Source organism: Vicia villosa, unplaced genomic scaffold (genome assembly GCF_029867415.1).
Source record: "Vicia villosa cultivar HV-30 ecotype Madison, WI unplaced genomic scaffold, Vvil1.0 ctg.000060F_1_1, whole genome shotgun sequence".
In the NCBI taxonomy this organism is placed as follows: domain Eukaryota; kingdom Viridiplantae; phylum Streptophyta; class Magnoliopsida; order Fabales; family Fabaceae; genus Vicia; species Vicia villosa.
The window spans coordinates 1,563,293-1,582,796 of NW_026704990.1; the positions used below are offsets into that span (position 1 = coordinate 1,563,293).

The 19,504-nt window shown below is 34.1% G+C and overlaps 1 protein-coding gene across 2 annotated transcripts in view; it reads left to right on the plus strand.

Moving 5' to 3' along the window:
* The window catches only part of LOC131623372 (midasin-like), a 37,809-nt gene extending 19,296 nt beyond the window's left edge, over positions 1-18,513 (plus strand). Inside the window, exons 37-77 of one of the 2 annotated variants that reach the window (XM_058894390.1) lie at positions 639-727; positions 808-1,059; positions 1,338-1,473; positions 1,563-1,648; positions 1,740-1,834; positions 2,488-2,629; positions 2,743-2,832; positions 4,043-4,166; positions 4,279-4,439; positions 4,621-4,734; positions 4,913-5,062; positions 6,570-6,749; positions 6,829-7,011; positions 7,116-7,214; positions 7,315-7,539; positions 7,637-7,759; positions 8,704-8,785; positions 8,883-9,013; positions 9,121-9,285; positions 9,506-9,581; positions 9,664-9,776; positions 10,354-10,415; positions 10,518-10,631; positions 10,893-10,955; positions 11,058-11,214; positions 11,724-11,812; positions 11,892-12,004; positions 12,110-12,321; positions 12,928-13,173; positions 13,514-13,735; positions 13,838-13,996; positions 14,086-14,307; positions 14,388-14,693; positions 14,767-14,913; positions 15,086-15,289; positions 15,390-17,099; positions 17,209-17,490; positions 17,605-17,784; positions 17,864-17,962; positions 18,041-18,166; positions 18,263-18,513. In XM_058894390.1, the coding sequence (XP_058750373.1) occupies positions 639-727; positions 808-1,059; positions 1,338-1,473; positions 1,563-1,648; positions 1,740-1,834; positions 2,488-2,629; positions 2,743-2,832; positions 4,043-4,166; positions 4,279-4,439; positions 4,621-4,734; positions 4,913-5,062; positions 6,570-6,749; positions 6,829-7,011; positions 7,116-7,214; positions 7,315-7,539; positions 7,637-7,759; positions 8,704-8,785; positions 8,883-9,013; positions 9,121-9,285; positions 9,506-9,581; positions 9,664-9,776; positions 10,354-10,415; positions 10,518-10,631; positions 10,893-10,955; positions 11,058-11,214; positions 11,724-11,812; positions 11,892-12,004; positions 12,110-12,321; positions 12,928-13,173; positions 13,514-13,735; positions 13,838-13,996; positions 14,086-14,307; positions 14,388-14,693; positions 14,767-14,913; positions 15,086-15,289; positions 15,390-17,099; positions 17,209-17,490; positions 17,605-17,784; positions 17,864-17,962; positions 18,041-18,166; positions 18,263-18,295 (7,562 nt within the window). In that variant the 3' untranslated portion in view covers positions 18,296-18,513. Of the gene's footprint in view, positions 1-638; positions 728-807; positions 1,060-1,337; positions 1,474-1,562; positions 1,649-1,739; positions 1,835-2,487; positions 2,630-2,742; positions 2,833-4,042; positions 4,167-4,278; positions 4,440-4,620; positions 4,735-4,912; positions 5,063-6,569; positions 6,750-6,828; positions 7,012-7,115; positions 7,215-7,314; positions 7,540-7,636; positions 7,760-8,703; positions 8,786-8,882; positions 9,014-9,120; positions 9,286-9,505; positions 9,582-9,663; positions 9,777-10,353; positions 10,416-10,517; positions 10,632-10,892; positions 10,956-11,057; positions 11,215-11,723; positions 11,813-11,891; positions 12,005-12,109; positions 12,322-12,927; positions 13,174-13,513; positions 13,736-13,837; positions 13,997-14,085; positions 14,308-14,387; positions 14,694-14,766; positions 14,914-15,085; positions 15,290-15,389; positions 17,100-17,208; positions 17,785-17,863; positions 17,963-18,040; positions 18,167-18,262 lie in introns of both variants that reach the window. The other variant, XM_058894389.1, reaches the window with a different exon arrangement.
* Positions 18,514-19,504: the final 991 nt, after the last annotated feature.

Sequence of the window (19,504 nt, forward strand, 5' to 3'; positions counted from 1 at the left end):
TTCCCTTATTATTGTTCTAGGCAATTAATTGGGGTCTCCTCACTCACTCATTTGTAGTTCAAATCTCAACACGCCATGATAATTTCCAATTTCCTTAAAGCTATCATAGATGGGTTCATCTTTTCAAATAGTTTTGTAGTTCCAATAGTTTTCTGGCGTTGCAGCATCTATCCTTTTTATTATTCGTTTTGGGATAATTAAATATTTATTCTGCATATATGTGGTTGACTTCATTTCATGTTTGAAAGTTTTCATCAAACACATGTTTAGAGCAGAATTTGGTCAACCAGACAAACAAATTGTTTATTTGTTGTTGGCGTATATGCTTTATAATTCTATGGCAATGTGCTGTCCTAATCATGATAGATCATAGTTCTCTCGAGAAGTTTTAGCCCAATGGATTATAAAGTTATACCCATCTATGATGATTGTTAATTTTACCAATGTCGGCCTATATATGCTTGATAATCAAAATCTATGGAATGTGTGATAGTCTCTTAAAATATGTAGCATGGATGTTTCTGGTTCTGTCATTGATTGGTTGTGCACACATGCCAATTTTATTTGCCTTTGATATATAGCTTATATGTTTATTTAAGAATGACTATTATTTCATTCTTTATTCTGTAACCCTGTAGATATGTCCAACTCCTCTTTTATGGTAGCGAAACGGAGCCATGAAGATGATGGTACTCATATTATTGAGAAGTTAGATGAAGCATATCAGGTTTATGTCTTTAATATTGTCATTGAAAACTTTAAATGCATGTGTTTCTCTTTGATCTGTTAACTGTGCTTGATTTACAGGTGCTGTTAGGAAGGTTAGAACATGAACAGAACAAGTTGAAAATGAAAACTGGATCCAAAGATCTTTCAACTTATGCAGAAAGTCTAGCTTCTTGTTGTTCATCTACATCGGAATTGTTGTGCCAAAAGACTGTATTTGAGGGCTGGCAGGATACGTTGCCTCCAGCTGATGCTACCAGTCTATTCTGGGACATGGAATTACTAAAGGAGCTCACATCTGTGCCTTTGGACGAACTTGAAGGGTTACAGAAAGTAATATTCATAACAGTTTGCTATTTATGTGTTTATTGGTAGATTGTCTATTCAGCTACTCAAATAAGTATGCGTATCTAAATACTTATTTATTGGTAAATTGTTTCAGTGTTAATAGTAATTCCTTCTTATCTGGTATTTACTGTATTTTCCAAGAGAATCTACACTTTGATTTTAAATGAAGAATTGGTTTATTAGATCGCACTCTTTCTATTAAAGTAGGCTGTATGCATAATGGATTGTTTTAAACCTAATTTTCTCTGCTTATCTGGTTATAGGTTGTGGGACGTCTTTCCAACCTTTTGGATGCTGCTTTAAACTTTTCGTTGAGTTCCTCCTCAAGACCCCCACAAATGTTTTCACCACATCAAAAAATCTTGTGGACCCTGAATGCATGGACTTCAATGGATGCAGGTTGGTGCACGAAATCAGACTTGTCTCATTTAACGTTTTTTTTTGTTGTGAATAGGCTCACAAGATTATTTAATTTATTTTTGTTGTAGTGAATATGAAAATTGCAAGCTTTATTCTCGAGATGTGGTTTAACTGGCACGAGTCTTTGTGGGCATGCTTTCCTGACTTTGTTAAGGTTAGTGTGCGTGCAAGTTCTCTTTTTGCATATTTAGTTTTTCGTGGTTGTGTGCTTTTTGAGCCATCAATCTTATTTGTTCTTGCACCAGAATTTCTCCAAGATTGAAGGTTTTGATAACACTAGTATTGCACTACCCCACATGCTCATTCAGCCTGTGTGTGCTGCAACTGTGCTACAGATCACGTGAGTTCTTTTTATTTGTTATTTAGTATTGCACTACCTGCTGTTTTAAACAGAAGCTATACACAACAAAAGTGAAAACATTCATTTGGTACATATCATTAGTAATTTCAATTTTGGGGCTTTTGCCCATGAAATATGAGAAGGTTTTTCTTTTGTATAGAGATTCAGTAAGAGAAAGAATAGTGTTTACTTTACTCAAGAACAGCATGTAAAACACAGTTACAGCTGGATTATTAAAACCAATACACATCGTAGCATATTCTACAGTAAGTTGATTGAGGAAATTCTCTGCAACGAATATGCATGACATAGTTTTTGAAAACTATATAAATTGGGGATCTTAGAAATCACAAGTAACAACCACCATTTAACACTCCTAATTAACAACCATAATTGAACACTTCTAAATACAAGATGTTTACCAATACTTTTGTAGACAAATCACTATTGAATTTAAAACTGATAGCAGCTATTTTTCTTCAATTACATTCTGGTTAAATACTAGTCAATGTGCATCTTTTTCTTGATTGTATCTATTTGTTGGATATGAGTATTTGTTATCTGTTACTTGTGGATATTGAGAGTCATGAGACTGGCACACCCATCTTTACACGTCCTACAGAATTTCTCATCATTGCTCATCACATATTCAGGAAAAGCTCACACGCTATCAAGGAATTTTGGGTGCAATGTCTCAAGTGTAGAGTGTCCTTGTCCAATTTGTGGAATTGCTCTCATCATGGGGAATATTTGCCTAAGTTTCTTATGTCTGGTGCTCGTGCCCTGTTCCAGCAGGTAATATTAATTTTTTTTATATATTTTATCATTCATCATTCATTGAACAGATTGCACATAACTTACCTAAAATTGTTCAACTAATTAATGTTTACTGCTTTGCTTAAATGCAGATTATTTATGCACACAGGAAATCATTTGAAGCTGAACAATATGCTGCAATTAAGTTACACTTTTCTTCTTTTGAGAGAAACGTTGCTACAGTATGTTCTTTTTATTTATTTAAATTCTTGATTTTGTTTCGACTTCTTTTGTTGTTTTGAAAAGGAAGAGTGTCATGGTTCGCCCTTAGTCGCCTACTTACGACATTTGATCCGCCCCTAGTCGCCTAATTACGACATTTGGCTTGCCTTATTTGTAGCTTCGGACACCTACATTGTGTTGGGTTTGAAGGAGTAGATTGCGTAGAGATATTTGGGCAATCCTCAGTTTACAAGCTGGTTTTGTAGAGGCGAGTTAGACTTAATTACACATTCTAAGATGGTGTTAGAGCCTATCCTAGATCTATTGTTGGGTTTTCTGCATTGTCCACTCTTCAGGCTCATTGAGACCTGGGCGTAAGGGGGTGTGTTAGAAATTCCGCCTTCATTGCGGTTGGCATTTGGCTTGCTTTAATTGCAGCCTCCAAGTCCAACACCTACATTGCGTTGGGTTTGAAGGGGTGGATTTAGTCCCACATTGCGTAGAGATATTGCTTAGAGATATGACATGTGCTGTGTTTTTAAGCGGGGACAATCCTCACCTCACAAGGCGGTTTTGTATAAATGAGTTAGGCTCAATCACAGATTCTAAGCCCTTATGATGAATACCTACACAACTTATTTATTAGGATAATGCTAAATGAAGTGAAGCTGTCGTAGAGGTCTATGAGGCTGTTCTCTGATAAAACCACACATGTGCATGTGCTTATTTTATATAAACAATTCACAATTTGCTTTTGAAGAACACCAAAAAAATAATGAACTTAATCCAAATTTACGACATAAATCTCAATGGTTCTTTAATTGAAGTGTTAACTCCGGGATGTTTTGTGATAAATATAAATTTTAGTTACAATGTTCATTCATTTTAGTATGTTCAGAAAATGAGAAAAACATGTTTTGATGTCATTGAATTGTCCGTGTTCTTCTGATATTCTGAACATTTAGTGCTAATCAACTATTGGGATGACATTTGGCTCAAAATTAGTCATGAGCTTTATCCCTTAGTTAACTAATATGTTAGGCTTTTGGGGGAGGTTTTCGTAGCACAAGGAAATCATAGAATACATGGTAGGACATATATTGCTCCAATTTATATTGTACTATTGATGCTCTTAGTTGGAGAATACATGCAAATGTGTATATAAAAGTACATTGATTGTATTGAATACTTCGGTGGTCTTATTCTCATTCCCTCGTTAACTGAGTGTAGGAAGAAAGCATCCATTTGGTGAGCACTCTTGTTACTTCATCCAGACACTACAGATTGAAAAACTCAGTGAATAAGTTCATTGTTCCCCTGCTTAGAAAGCTGTATCTTCAGTCCGCTACTGCTGGTAATTATTTGTCTCATCCCCTCAATTAATCAAAATATATAATTACAATCTCTCTGGTTCATGATTTTAAACCATGCCACTTCTAACTTTTCTTCTTCTTCATATGTAACAGATTTTAATTTCAATTATATTATTGGTTGTGCATGGGCGCACATTGGAGCATTGCGCATTCATCTCTTGCTGAGCTATAATGAAGTTGATCCTGCCATGAAGTACTATTGCAAGTACACTCAGCTTGAAGAAACAATATCATCACTTGAACTTGAAATTCAGGTATTCCAAAAATTGCTTTGATTTGACAGATAGCATTTTGGTTTTCTATTATATTAAGCTCTTGTTTAGTATTTAATACATCACCCAATATTTTTCATCATCATCATCACAGTTCCTACATGGTATATAGCTCTGTACATCTGTAAAGTGAATTTGTTTTCATTTATTAAATTCTTTTCAGGTGCGGAAAGAGTGCGGGTATTTAGCAGGACAGTTTTTGACAGTAGAAGCTGATAAAAGAAAGGCTGAAAGGCTAGAAAAGCTTCAGGCAGAGCGTAGAAAGCTGCAAAGAAAGGTTTTTATAATCTTAGTTAATGTTTTGTTATTTTCTCAAAGATATCTTTCAAATTTTTATTTCCCAGTTTCTATCAATAATTTACAATTTGACTGGAAGTGTGTAAATGATCTTTATGTTTGTGGGTGTCCTTCCCTGCGTTTTCCATTTCTTTTAATTATATTTGTATTGTACTCAGATTGTGTTCCGCTCTGAATCCTGGAAATACAAGAAGTTGATGAATGAATGTAACGAGTTTCTCAAACATGTTGCTGCTTTGGAAGTTTTGGTGAGTAATGTTGACGCAGAGGATCTACAACAAGTTATTGACTGCACTCACAGTTGGCAGGTATAACTATCTAGGAATGTCATAAAGGTTGACTTAATTTGGATTACTGTGTATAAATGTTTTTTGTTTTCTCATTTTAAATACAACAAGTTATTGACTGCACTCACAGTTGGCAGGTATAACTATCTAGGAATGTCATAAAGGTTGACTTAATTTGGATTACTGTGTATATATATTTTTAGTTTTCTCATTTAAATGTTAATATTTAGTTTATAGTCTTATGAATATGATAAATGCATATTTTGTTTATAATATTTGAAAATAAATTTATATTTTATTTGAATCATCTTGCTGTAATTAGATTTAAAAATATCATAAAGCTGTTAGTAAATCTGTCTTATTTATAATAAAAGTAAAAGTTATCAATCTCAATTGTATTTTGAAGTGATTAAGAAATGAATATAGTAGTCTTTAGATTTAATAGAAACACATGAGAATTTATTAGAAATTTAAGGGAATCTACTTCTTGGACCCGGGACAGGGACCATCATTCATCTCTCATCTAGTTGTTTGATTAATCACTTTTTTATCTACTCTCGTTACTATTAAATGTTTAGGTCTTCTCTCTATATTTCCAAACTACCTAAGTCAGTTTTTACTATCTTTTCTACTATTATTTCTACTATCTTTTAGACAACCTACGTAAAACTGTCAAATCTCTATGATGTGAATCAGATACGTAATAAAGTGAATGCTAAGTCATTGTCTGGAAACAATGTGTTGCATGATCATTGCATACCTGGATGATGTTAAAATTTTGGATAGAAACATGGTTTTGATAGAACATTAAGGCATAGTTTGGTCCATGTAGCCGACTTTACTTAGTAGGATAAGGCTTGGTTGTTTGTTGTTGTAATGTCCAGTCAAAATGTCATCAAGTAAACCCAATGTTATCAAACATGGTGACAATACAGAAATGAATAGCTGTTTAGAATCGATCAAGCCACATGAGATTTGAATTATGAAGTTTAGTGGTCATATAATTTTGGGAAAAATTGAATTCAAAAGAAAAGGAAGGATTTTGTAAAATTAGTCTCTAATCAGATATTCTAGTAACAAAGGTAGAAACTAAGCAGTTGAAATCCACAACCTGCAATTCCTGCCAAAGTCTGATATGTGATTCATATTTGAATTTAGAAAATCCTAACAATTGTGATATAAATTTTCCAGGACTAGAGTAAATGTATCAGTTATTTTGCATCCCAGCGATCTTGCCAAGCCATATATTTGCACCAGTCCGATTCTTAGTTTCACCCTTGGTTATTGGTTTGAGGCTAACCTTCCATCTAAGCAATCAGATAATCCCGTTCATTATGTTCTTCTTGAAACTACATAAAATTTATCATGGTAGAAGAAAGGACGGAAGTTAAAAAACAATACTAATTTCACTGGCAAATTTTAAATTTATATTCATTTGTCATATTCTTAGACCCACCTCTCGAAGGTTTTACCAAAAGTTATTATCCTTGTGCTGTCATTTATTTTTATTTCTTATTTTGAATTCTAGGAAACAGCAATGTCTTTCATTAATCGGTTGATGGATGAGTACTCAGCATTTAATGACATTATTCAACCAATTCAAGTTGCTGTGTATGAGATGAAATTTGGGTTATCACTTGTTCTGTCAAGCACTTTAGAAAAAGAATATTTGAGAAAAGTCGGGCATGAAAACATCAACCTGGTTATGGTAATTGTCATTTTTTGAATGTTTTCATGTATAAATTCATTTATTTTACATTTGAAAGCTGACATCATGAGCTTTTCAGGAAACGATATATGCACTTATGCGCTTCCCCCGAGCTGCTTCACGCAAGTTCATTTCCGTTGAGTATGTTGGGTTAGACTTGCATCCGTCCTATAAGCTTGATTTTGGGACAGACTTTTATTTGAATGTGGGTTTGATGGAAAGACTTATTACTCTTTCAAGTGGCAATTCTTCCGATACGAAGGTAAAAACATTATAGGTTTAAGTTCAAATTCTAATATATAAATATTGATTGTACAAGTTTTGTTTTGTTTTGTTATTTAGTTGTTATCTGGATTTTGAAATCAGGTATCTGTGCGATGTAGAGCTACCATCTACTGGAACATTCTTGTTCAAATTGCATATTCTGTAGCAAATGCAAAAATGATTGACTGTAAATCTTATACGGTCAGTTTCCATGCTCTGTTTTTCTGTGCCAACTATTCATTTTTATTTGAATCTGTTGAGATCATTCTTTGCTTATAACACACTATATCTTCTCTACCAGCTTTTGCAAAGAATCTTTGATGAGTTTTCCAGCCTTTGGATGAAAATGAAAGTTGATGCTAAATCAAAAAGCGATTATGATGCTCAACAGTTCAAGTTTAAGTCTCGAGAATTCCAAATTGAGAGTGTTATTGAGGTTGAAATACCAGCTCTTGCAAATTCAATTGCAGCTGAAGCATTTTCAGAATGGAAAGAATTTTCTTTTGAAGAAAAATCCACTGACAAGGTAAGATTTGTTTTGTTTGCTAGATGCCTGTTTGTGATAAATGGATTCTATGTTGTATATATTAGTCATCTGAAATGAATCCTGTTCAATTAATCAGATGGAGTCCTCAGAGGTATATGAAATATCGGATGAAGAATGGAAGCATCTGGAAGAGTCTATCCTTGACAATGTGGTTCTCATTCATAATCAGTTATTTGGATCTGATGATCTAGTCCAAGCTGTGAGTTAGTGTAGCCTTGACTTCTTTTTAAGTTGGAATATGATTTGCAATATTGCGCTGAAGAAGTCTTAATGCCTTATTGTTTGAAAGACTTTATGCCTTATTGTTTAACTGGAGACTTCTTGTAAATATGATAAGAGTCTTATAATAATGGTCTCTGTGGCTTTATCTTAATTAAGTTTTTTATCGATATTGGGAAGACCCTAGTCTCACATAGGATAAATATAAGGCTTGAGATGAGTTTATAAATAGTGGCACTGCTCACCTTTCATGTCGGTTTTGTAAGGTTGAGTTAGACTTGATTGGGATTGAATTTCTTGTAAGGATGAGTTAGTCTGAAAGTTCTGATATAAGTGTTGTTTTAATGCCTTGATGCCTTCAGAGTCATCACCAGTAATCACAATGTCATCAGCATAATCCACTAGATAGATATATTTGTTTGATACAGAGTGATCTGCTTCACAGCAGATCAATCCCTAATTGATGCAATACTCTGCTAAATCTTTCAAACCATGTCCAAGGTGATTGTTTCAAGCCATATAAAGATTTATGCAATTTGCATAGTAGGTTACACTCCCAAGAGGTTGCTCCATGTAATTCCCCTTCTCCAAGTCACCATACTCTAATAAAGTATGTTTATTCCAATATAAAGGTGCTCCTTTTATAGCAGTGAGTACATAAAAACGCTCCACTAATTTAGGCGTGACTTCAGGAGTTAAATAAAAGCACAATAAAGATAGAATCAAATATTATCGAGTCTAATGATTAATTATTTCAACATGTAATTCTCATGATCACCTTATACAACAGAGTGAGTGATATGACTTGTGTATAACTTGTGTGTTGATAATTTGTTTTCAGTGGTCGTCCATCTATACTAGTGCTGTTTATTTTTTAATTTGCAGTTTTTTTGTATCTCATAGTTATATGACTTCTTTTTTCAGCCTGGAATCTTTAAAATTTCTGATGAAGACTGGTTGCATTCCTTCAGCGAGTCATATAAATTGGGTATCAATTTAATTGAAGGTAATAATAAGTTCTGGATATAATTTGAACTCGTGTCTAACATTGCTTATGATTTTATATAATATTTTCTAATTCTAAATATTTTTCGTCCGCTCAGGTGTCCATTCTCCAAATTTGGCCAGTTTAGATGCTAAACTTATTCCAGAGCACTTATTTTATCTCTCTATTGACTATGGAAAGAAGTTTCTTTCGTCATCCAAATCTACAAATAGATACAATTTTTACAAGGTATTTCCCAGTTCTGTTGTTTTTATATTTGGAGCCTTGGACTTTTTCCTCTTTTTATTTAAGGTTGCATTATGACATGTTTATCTTTTTATTCTTTATGGAACAAGGATTCAAATGCTCACGAGATTGAACAAATGCTGAAAGTACTTGCACCCCTAAGACAGCAGATTCTCTCCAATCTAAATGAGTGGGAAGAACAGAATGATCTTCAAAATTTTTTGGTTGTCATTGACATGCTCCTGACTCTTCCATCTGATATCCCTCTAGCAAAGGTAATAATACGTTACTGACTAGATTGCCATCTCTTACAAAACTTGATTTCCTATGTAGAGATTAATATAATTGGAAAGGTGTTTGAACCTCTAGTGCTAATGAAGTTGTCATATACTCATATGCCCTACCACAATTTTCCGCTTAACATATGTGTTGATAAGAATTGAAAGCAAAATAATTTCATCCAGGTTTAGTCTTCATCTATTCTTTCCTCTACAGGCTTTTTCAGGCTTGCAGTTTTTACTTCACAAGGCTCAAGTTATGCAAGAAAATCATTCAAAGTTCTCCTTTCCAAGTATGCACTTTCCTTTAACTAATGTATCTGCAATTGTCTACTTTGTGTTTTTACTAATTTTTCTGGTTTTAATCATCTGCAGATCAGTTGAGGTCTGTTTATGATCTGATGTCATCATGGCAAAAGATAGAACTGGGTTCTTGGCCTGCGTTGCTTGATGAGGTGACGGATCAGTACGAAAACAATGCTAAAAAAGTAAGTGGCACGTCACTTCATTTTGTTATCATAATTTGTTATATTTGTATCGTAGGATCCCACAATAGTTTGTCGCCTGAAAGCTTTTATAGTGCTAGGTCACTTTTTTCTCTTTTAATATTTGTACTTTGAAATGATAGTCTACAAAAAGAACCGAAAACACTAGTGATGGCCCTGCTAGGAGTTGCACTTTAAAAGACGAAAGGCTTTTCCCACTTTAGGTGGATTGGCCATATAAACCAATAGGCGCAATAAAACCTTGTACTGGTCACACGTAATGTTAGACCATTCAACTCCTAATCTCCGAAATGATTGCTCCTGTACCTATTATTAATTAATGAAAACAGGAGAATGGGCTGTATGGTTAATAATAAATTTATAATCACGAATCTAGTACCTTAGGGGTGAAATTTTAATATTTGACTTACTACTCTAGGGCAGGAAATTATCATTAGCTTCTTTTTCTAGTCATATTAAAATAATGATGTATAAAGTTCTCCGTGTACATCAGAGTCTGGGGAAGTTGTTGTTCTAAATTAGCAATAGCTTATTTCTTTTTATCTCACTCTTGCTGCAGTTGTGGTTTCCTCTGTACTCTCTTCTTCCATCCACTACTTCTGATCAATCAATTGTCGAAAGGTAAGTTATGTAATTAAGACTCAGTCTAATATTTGTTTTTTCATCTCTTAGATTTTGTTGCTTGTTTGTAGAGTAACTTTTATTTTCATATGAATCTTGTAGCCTGAAAGATTTCATTGAGTTGTCTAGCATTGGGGAATTTAGAAAGCGTCTTCAGCTTCTTTATGCTTTCCTTGGTCAAAATCATATCAGTGCATCCCTAAAAATTAATTCCAGGTATATTTTTAGTTCTACTTATTAGAGTGTTCAATAGAATAGGAATGTTTTCCTCTATATAAAAACAATGAAAGCGCTTATGGATGCCAGTAAATGATTTAGTACATTATGTTTTGCCCATCCCCCCATCCAGAAAACATACATTTTTTTTCAAAATCTCCTGGCACATCATATTTTGCTGCAAGTGTTTAGTATTTTGTTGTGAAATTACTTTTATTTGCAAATATAATAGTGTTTTTTCTTCATTACTGAACACTGCAGTCCTTGTCGGATGCCAACATTCTTGTACAATACTTTTGGATATTACGTGCAGTTCTTACCAAAGTGAGTTCCTTTCAGTTGTTGTTTGTCCAGTTTCTTTTCTTTTATTTATTTTTTTCATTGGGCTCATTATGCGTTTGAATACATAATTATGCAATTGTGCAGTATATCGAAGTACATTGATGCTAGCAGGAAAGAAATTTTAATTGAACTGAAAGAATTGGTGAAACTATGTCGATGGGAGGATGATAAGACTTATGCATCAATTGAAAAATTGAAAAAGAGTCGGCAAAAGCTGAAAAAGCTTATACAGAAGTATACCGTAAGCATCAAACTTTTATAATGATGATTGATTTTTTTTTAACCTTATTTCACTGTTCCTTCCCTTGGCTTAGTTTTTTGATGTGAACTATTGGCCTCTTTTCTAATTTCAATACGTTCCAAGAACCTTGAATTGACTTTCATGTTTGCGATATAGTACATCGTTTAAGTATTCGGTATGTATTTTTTATGTTAGAACTCTATCTAGATATGTTTTTATCTAGCTTTATTGGCTTCATATTAGATTTTGGTTTCCTCCCAATTTAAATTTTTTTATATAACTGTATCTATGCATCAGTTTTTAAATACATATTAAAAGTGAAGTCTTTGTTGGATTGTGGATACCTACAAGTATCCATAATATTTATAAATCCATTATGTAATCGCGGAGCATTTTTGTAGTGATATCAGTTCTTATATTACGGTGTTTTCATAATTTGTATTTTCAGTGATTGCTATAATTTTTTTGGATCTATTTTTTTATATGGTGCTCTCTTCTTATTGGTGAAGGATATTCTGCAACAACCTTTTCGTGAAGTTTTAATTAAGGGTTCAGTCAGTAATGCTACGGATTTGCCATTATTCAGTGATGAAAACAGGTTATCTTATCTGACAGCTCATGGACTTCTGTAATTTAATATTTTGTTTTTTATTTTTAAATTGAAATTGCTGGTGTAGGTCGATATGGTTTGAAAACTGCAGCATGGCGCTGGACAATGCTTTTCAGAATTTGCAGCTTAAGAAAACATCAACATTTAATGTTTTGTTTTTACAACAGAAAAATGTTGAAGGTTTTCCTTCTTGTTTTCTTGTCACTTTCTTTTTGGTATTTCTAGTCTTATTTTGTCAGTTTCGTTTCTTATTGTAAAATACTGAGAAACTGGTATGTTGTGCAGAATATGGAAGCATATTGAGATCTTATCGCGATTCCCAGCATACACTTAACCTAGAAGGATGGAAAGATGCATGGCATATGGTTGAAAATCTTTATATTGAAGCAGTTGACTTCAGTAACATTTGGAAGGACGATAAAAGTAGTTATAGGAAGAGAAAAGCTTTTGATCATCTTCTCAACCTCTTCAGAGCTAGTGGGTTGACTTCACACAAGGTGGGTGAAGTTTAGCTGTTTCTTTTCATGATTGTCTAGATTACTTATTCATTAAGAATTGGTGAAAATATTTTGTTGTTTCCTATGTTGTCAATAGCTTGCTATAGCAGAGTAGCATTGGGTAGTAGAGTTTGTGCGGCACTTTTGGCCCACGAGACGCCATTAACAATTGCGGGTGTAGCGGCCGCTACTGCGCCCCCAAACCGCTATGGCAGCCACTGTTGGGGTTTGGGAGCGAAGTTCCTCAAAACCCTTTTTCAAACCTTGTCTTTTTTTAAGAGTTTAAATGCTAATTCAGACCTTTTAAGGGTAAAATTATGTTCTTCATTATGTTCAGAAACAATTGTTACTTTCTTCCTACTTTTGGTGCAGTGATGTTTTTCTTTGTTTAAATTTTATGGTTTTGGTTTTGGTTCTTTAATTATTGAGTATGAAGGTCTCTTTAATTTTGTGTATTTATGTATACTTTGCACACTGAATTTTAGTTTTTGCAATAGCACCCACTCCGCTGTACCGCCATTGCATTTCGCGGTGCTATCCGGCATTAACAACAAACTTTTTTTTGTTTTTAAATTTTCTTCCTATCTTTTTATTTAAAAAATACAGGTTCAACATGAAGATTGGTGGTTCATTGAGCTTTCTGGAAAAATGGAGTGTCTACTTCTTGAAAACAGTAGGTTCACTAGTCCATCCTTGGAAATTGATGCTAAACTCAAAGATAATGATGCCACTGAAGAAAGCTCCCTAATGGAGTGGAAGACAGCTATTGAGCATTACTTTAAGAGTGTTATGTCTGTGCGCCTTCTAAAGGAGATATGCATCAAGCCTCACGGTGATATAGATTCTCAACAGGTAAACATATTTTTTCTAAATATTGGTAGTATAACTGTACAAGGTCTCTGATTTGTTTCATATAAAATTTTAATGTCATGATCAATAATCCTCTTTATTCTTTTACTTTAGTAGTTTCATTTTGGTTTTCGTCTTTTTCTTTCCCCTCTATTTTTCATTGTATCTCATCACCTTGCTCCTTTTCTTTGCTTTGCAAAAGATTGGTTCTCGTGTCTATTTAATTGCTTTCGTCACTATCTTGTAGGATTGAATATGATAACCATCCTCTTTTTGTGTGCCTTATAAGTTTATTTTGTTGTCATGGATTTGGTAAATTGAATGTGAACTTGGTTATCTTTAGGTTCATAGGTCCATTTCTTTCCTCAGTCAGCTTATCCAGATACAAAAGAAGCAACTTGCTGCTGCCAGTGTATTTGGCGAGAAATTGAAACACTTCAGAGAATGTGCATCTACTATGGGAAAGTTGTTTTCATTTTCCTCTTCCACTGATAACAGTACAAACTTTATGTGCTCTATTGTTCCGAATCAGTTTGCCACTTACAAATGCCTGTGGCAACAAAAGGTAAAATTGTGATGACGATTTTATTTAGATGCTTGTATTTGCTACAGTATTTTTAGCATCTTATATTAATTATATTTATCTATTTGATATACTTTTATGCAGCAAATATTTGATAATCTGTGTGCTATATCAAATGGAGAATTGCTTTTACTAAGGATTTTAGAAAATAGCCATTTAAACACTTGTAAAAAAGCAAGCCCTTCAGTAAGAATGATGAGTGCTTCCATTGAAGAATTCTTACCAGTGTTCTATAAATCAAAGGTGAGAATACATAATGGTTTTTAGGAGCGAGTTTCGTTAAATTTGCAATTTTACATAAGGCCTTGTATTCATGGTAAACATAATCACAGGAATCATTGGACTATTACCTAATTGGGGGGTCAAAAGCTGTCACTGCAATGGCTTCTTCACATTTTTCTGTTGTTACTCAAGAAATGCAGCAGCTGGTTTCTGAAAATTTCAAGGCCATAAAGGATTTTAATGATCAGTTTGTTGTACGACAAGAGCAGGGTACATATGGAAGCTCAGTTAAAAATGTTCTGGTTCATCATTTTGAAGAAGTAATCGACAAGGTATTTAACCATTGGATTTAACTATCTGAAGTCCAGTAATTTGAATGAGAAACTGGGTCTTACAATTATTATTTTTGCAGGCAAAATCAACTGAGGAAGAATATACCACTGCAATAAAGGCAAATTCTAGACATGTAGATACATCTAAGAAGGATCGTTTTTGCGAAAGGCAGTGTGCGGAGCCTAATGCTAGGTTTGATGAAGCCCTTAAGTCTACATATCAACACATTGCATCTGTGTTGCAAAATTTATGTGCGCCTATGGATGAAGAGACAATGGATGAAGAGTTAGAGATTAACATTGGTGAATGTAAATTACACCCATTTGTCTCAAATCTCAAGTTGGAAATGCTGTGTGATGATCTTTTCAAAATAATCACTTTTGGAGTAAGTTTTGTTTAATCACAGGTTATTTTAATTCTTTCTTGCTAGGTGACTAAAATACTATGGTTGCTTGTAGGAGAAGCTGGTGAATTGTTGTGACGATAAAATTAGCAGTTATTCTTGCAAAGTAGGAGCCCATTTCCAAAATCTACATATGCTCGTTGGTCTATTACTGGAATTCAGTGACGAGCTCTTGAAAAATTTCTTTGCTTTGCACAGATCAGTAAGCTTAATACTCCTTCACCTCTTTCTGCGAATCAGCATATTTTTCTCTCTGATAGCATGTTATATGTTGTGCAATTGGCATATTTTTTAATATTTTTAAAATTCTATCCATTGTCAGTATCTCATTATCGTTTGAGTCGGATAATCTTATTTTGTATATTGATTTGCAGGTATCAGTAACAACTCACGTGATTGCAAATATTTTAGTTTCTGTATTTTCAAAAGGTTTTGGAACACCAACCGAAAATGAGGACGATGGAACCCTCAATACATCTGAAGATGCAAGTGGGACTGGCATGGGGGAAGGTGTTGGATTGAATGATGTCAGTGATCAAATTACTGATGAAGATCAGCTACTGGGAACACGTGAACAGGTTTTTTTATGAGTCTTATACTTTTGGGTGTTTTTACAAATAATTTCTTTCAAATATAGATTCTCAAGCTATGTGTCATTTTCTTTTGTCAATGATGCAGCAAAAGGAAAAACAAGACGACTCCATGGAAGTGCCAAACAACAATAATAATGGCATTGAGATGGATCAGGATTTTCAGGCTGATGCAGTAAGTCTTAGTGAAGAGTCTAAAGAAAATGAAGATTCAGATGGTGAGAATGAGGAACCTGAGTCCGAAATGGGTCCCACAGGACCTGATGGTGAAGCAGTTGGAGAGAAAATTTGGGATCAGAATGAAGATGAGACTCCCAATGATACAAGAGAAAAGTATGAATCTGGACCTTCAGTTGAGGATAAAGACGAAAGCAACAAAGAGTTAAGAGCCAAGGATGACTCTGCCATCAATGAATCCGGTAATGCTAGTTGTGATGAAGGCGATGCTCAGAATGATGAAGCTGCAACCCAGGATGAGTTTGAAAATGAAGAAAATGCAGACGAGGTAAATATGGACAAAGAAGAAGCGTATTCTGATGCTACTGGATTGAAGCCTGATGAACCGGATCACCCTTCTGACTTGGATATGGATTTGGATGCAAATGAAGATTTGGATCCTGTTGAAGAGGGAGATCCGGAAGGGCATGATGATTCAGCTGAGAATGAGAACCAGGACGGTGAGAAATGCTCACCTGATGAAGTAATGGAAGAAGCATGTACTGAAGTTGATGCATCCTCTGAAAAAGATGATCCAGGTCCGGAACATCAAGAAAATGGTGATATGAATTCCATGGAACCAGAGAAAGATACATCTGAGTCTTCTGATGTGGCTAATGCACAAGTTACCACTGTTGGTTTAGCATCACAGTCCAAAGGTGATTTGCAGGCAACTGGTTCCCAAAATATAGCATCAGAGTTAAATTTGTCAAATAGCCATCAGGACTTTGACAACCCTGCTCTCACGGGAGGCTTTCCTTCTAGTGATATGTCTGAGATGAATCTTACGATGCCAGACTCATCCAATACTGGGGGAATTAGTAAAACTCAACCTAAATCACATCTTCCACAGCAAGAGCATACATTTTCTCAAGAAAAACAAACTAATCCTTCCCGAAGTACAGGTGATGCGCTTGATTTCAGGAAAGAAAGAATAAAAGTATCTGGTGATCTCCCTGAGGATAACTTAGAGAATCATGGTGAAATGGATGATGATAATGCAGATGAGTATGGATATGTTTCTGAATTCGAAAAGGGGACAACTCAGGCTTTGGGACCTGCAACGTTGGAACAGGTTGATAGAAACATTGACGGTGATAAGCTTGATACAGAATGTCGTGCTGGAGATGATGCAAATTTGCAGTTTGAAAAGGAAAAATCAGAAATAGATTCTGTAAGTAATTCTTCTTTACTCCCTAGAAATGAAAAAAGGGATCAAGTGAATATGTCAGCCATAGAGAACTCTCAAGAGGATGGATCAGGAAAACCTGTTGGTGAGAATATTGATCCTGAGAGTCGTAGGGAAGATGAAGTTTCTTTCAGCAGATCGTACTTGAATGAGAACACACTTAAAATAAGTCAACTTTCTGTGCATGATGAGGAAATGGGACAATACCATGAACCTTGTGAGGCTCCTGATCATGTGAAAGATAATGCTAATGCCCTATGGAGAAGATATGAACTTAGCACTACAAAGTTGTCTCAGGAACTGGCCGAGCAATTGCGTCTTGTATTGGAGCCCACAGTGGCCAGCAAGCTTCAAGGGGATTATAAAACCGGCAAAAGGATAAATATGAAAAAGGTAATTGATGTGTTCTTATTAATATGTATGAGCCTTATAATAAATAGTATGAATCTGTTGATGAAATGTTGGTGCTTACTGTCTTCCTTTGTCTTTAAAATAATGCCAGGTTATACAATACATAGCAAGTTATTATCGTAAGGATAAAATATGGCTTAGACGGACCAGACCCAATAAACGTGATTACCAAGTTGTGATCGCTGTTGATGATTCACATAGCATGTCAGAGACCTGCAGTGGTGATGTTGCAGTTGAAGCTTTGGTTACAGTATGTCGCGCTGTTTCTCAACTGGAAATGGGGAGCTTGGCCGTTGCGAGCTTCGGAACAAAAGGAAACATAAATTTGCTACATGATTTTGATATGCCATTCACCGGAGAGGCCGGGGTTAAGGTTAGCAGGATTAGCGTAGATCTAGTTTCTTTTTTTTCTTTTTTGACATTAGTATTTGTACATTTGTTTAATCTGTTGAAAGGATCTGATTGTTTGTTTTTGACTGAGGAACAGATGATTTCCAATTTGACATTCAAGCAAGAGAATACTATAGCTGATGAGCCAGTTGTGGATCTGTTGAAGTTTTTGACCAACAAGCTAGACGCAGCAGTTGTAAAAGCACGACTTCCATCTGGACGTAACCCCCTACAGCAACTTGTTTTAATCATTGCAGATGGTCGATTTCATGAAAAGGTACATAATTAACAATCTGTCTCCCTCATTATATATTCATAACAATAGCTCTCTTTGATTCAATTATATCTTTTTTCAGGATAACTTAAAGCGGTGTGTTAGAAATGCATTAGCCAGTAACAGAATGGTCGCTTTCTTGCTTCTTGATAACTCTCAGGAGTCAATAATGGATCTCATGGTATTTATTCTTCAGCACAAGTGATTTTTATGATATCAAATTTTTCTTTTCTTTGACCTTCGACTTTCTGTACACCAGGAAGCATCCTTTGAAGGCGGAAAGATGAAATTTTCAAAGTACATGGACAACTTTCCCTTTCCCTATTATATTGTGTTGAGGAACATTGAAGCACTGCCTAGGACTCTTGCAAACCTACTGAGACAGGTAAGTTCGAGTTCTCCTTTAAGACGCAGAAAAAAGAAGTGGAAAAGAAAATATTATTACTAAAACATTGTTCTATTTTGTTGTGTTATTTTTCAGTGGTTGGAGCTTATGCAGCATTCAAATTATTGAAGATGTTCAAAATCCATTTTTAGTTTCAAGAATGCAGATACAACCTGGTTTATATTGAAGAGGGATTAGAAAAAGTCATTGGGGGTACTTGGGTCTGAAATTTGTATATAAAAAGTACACGAAATCCAATGTATAGCTTCTACTTTGATAAAAAAATATCATGTTGTTGCATTCGAAGAAACATATTATGAAGTGATTTTGAACAAACTTTATCGACATGATCTCAAGGCTTATGTGACGAGGTAAGATAATTTTTAAAATTGTAGTTTTCTTCAAAATTTAACTAAGTCAATTTCACTAAGGACCAGTTTGTTTTGATTTTTTTTTAAATGATTTTGTAATATATAATTTTGTATAAAAGAATTTTACAACCATATTTATACAAGATGGAGGATATGATTGATTACATATTCTCAATTGAAATGTTGAGATAATTTAAATTTAACATCAACTTATAAAATTTTCAATTTTTATAAATATGTATATGACTATCTAATTTCCATGATAATGTATATATTATACTTTATTAAACATATATTTAATTAATCGCTATTGATTTATTTTTAACTAGCCTATCTCGACTATCAATTTGCACTATCTAGAGCTCTCATACAATGGCAATAATACTGCAGAGCACACTGAGTTGAAGTGGGGCAGAGGAGAGCTAGATTATACTCTCCATATGCTTGGAAAATATTCATTTTGATAATATATGATTGACGTTTTCAAATTGGGCTGCTCTAATTAAAATACGTAAAACAAATTTATTAGTTATTTTCATAATTTCTCACCATATATTAACATGAAAAATCTTAAGATAGCATCACGTGGAAGCAAATACAACATGGACACTTCATTGTAGACTTAAGAAAATGATTGCTATGGAATATACTTCCCTATCTTTTGTTTCTCTTTGTAGACTTTTTGGATTTTTTATTGTTGATAATCTATTATATTAATTTAATAATAATATATCTTTTATTTTATCAAATTAATTTAAGAATATCATTCATAATTATCTTTATCAACAAATATTGTACTATATAGCAACCAAAGAAAAAAATTTTGTGGACACATGTTTTAATTAATACGTCAATAAATAAATATTTATTATTGATTAGGATAATTTTTTTAACAAACTTGACATTGATAGCTATTAAAAAAAGAAAGAGACAAATATCTGTATTTGATAAACTTATTAAAAATATG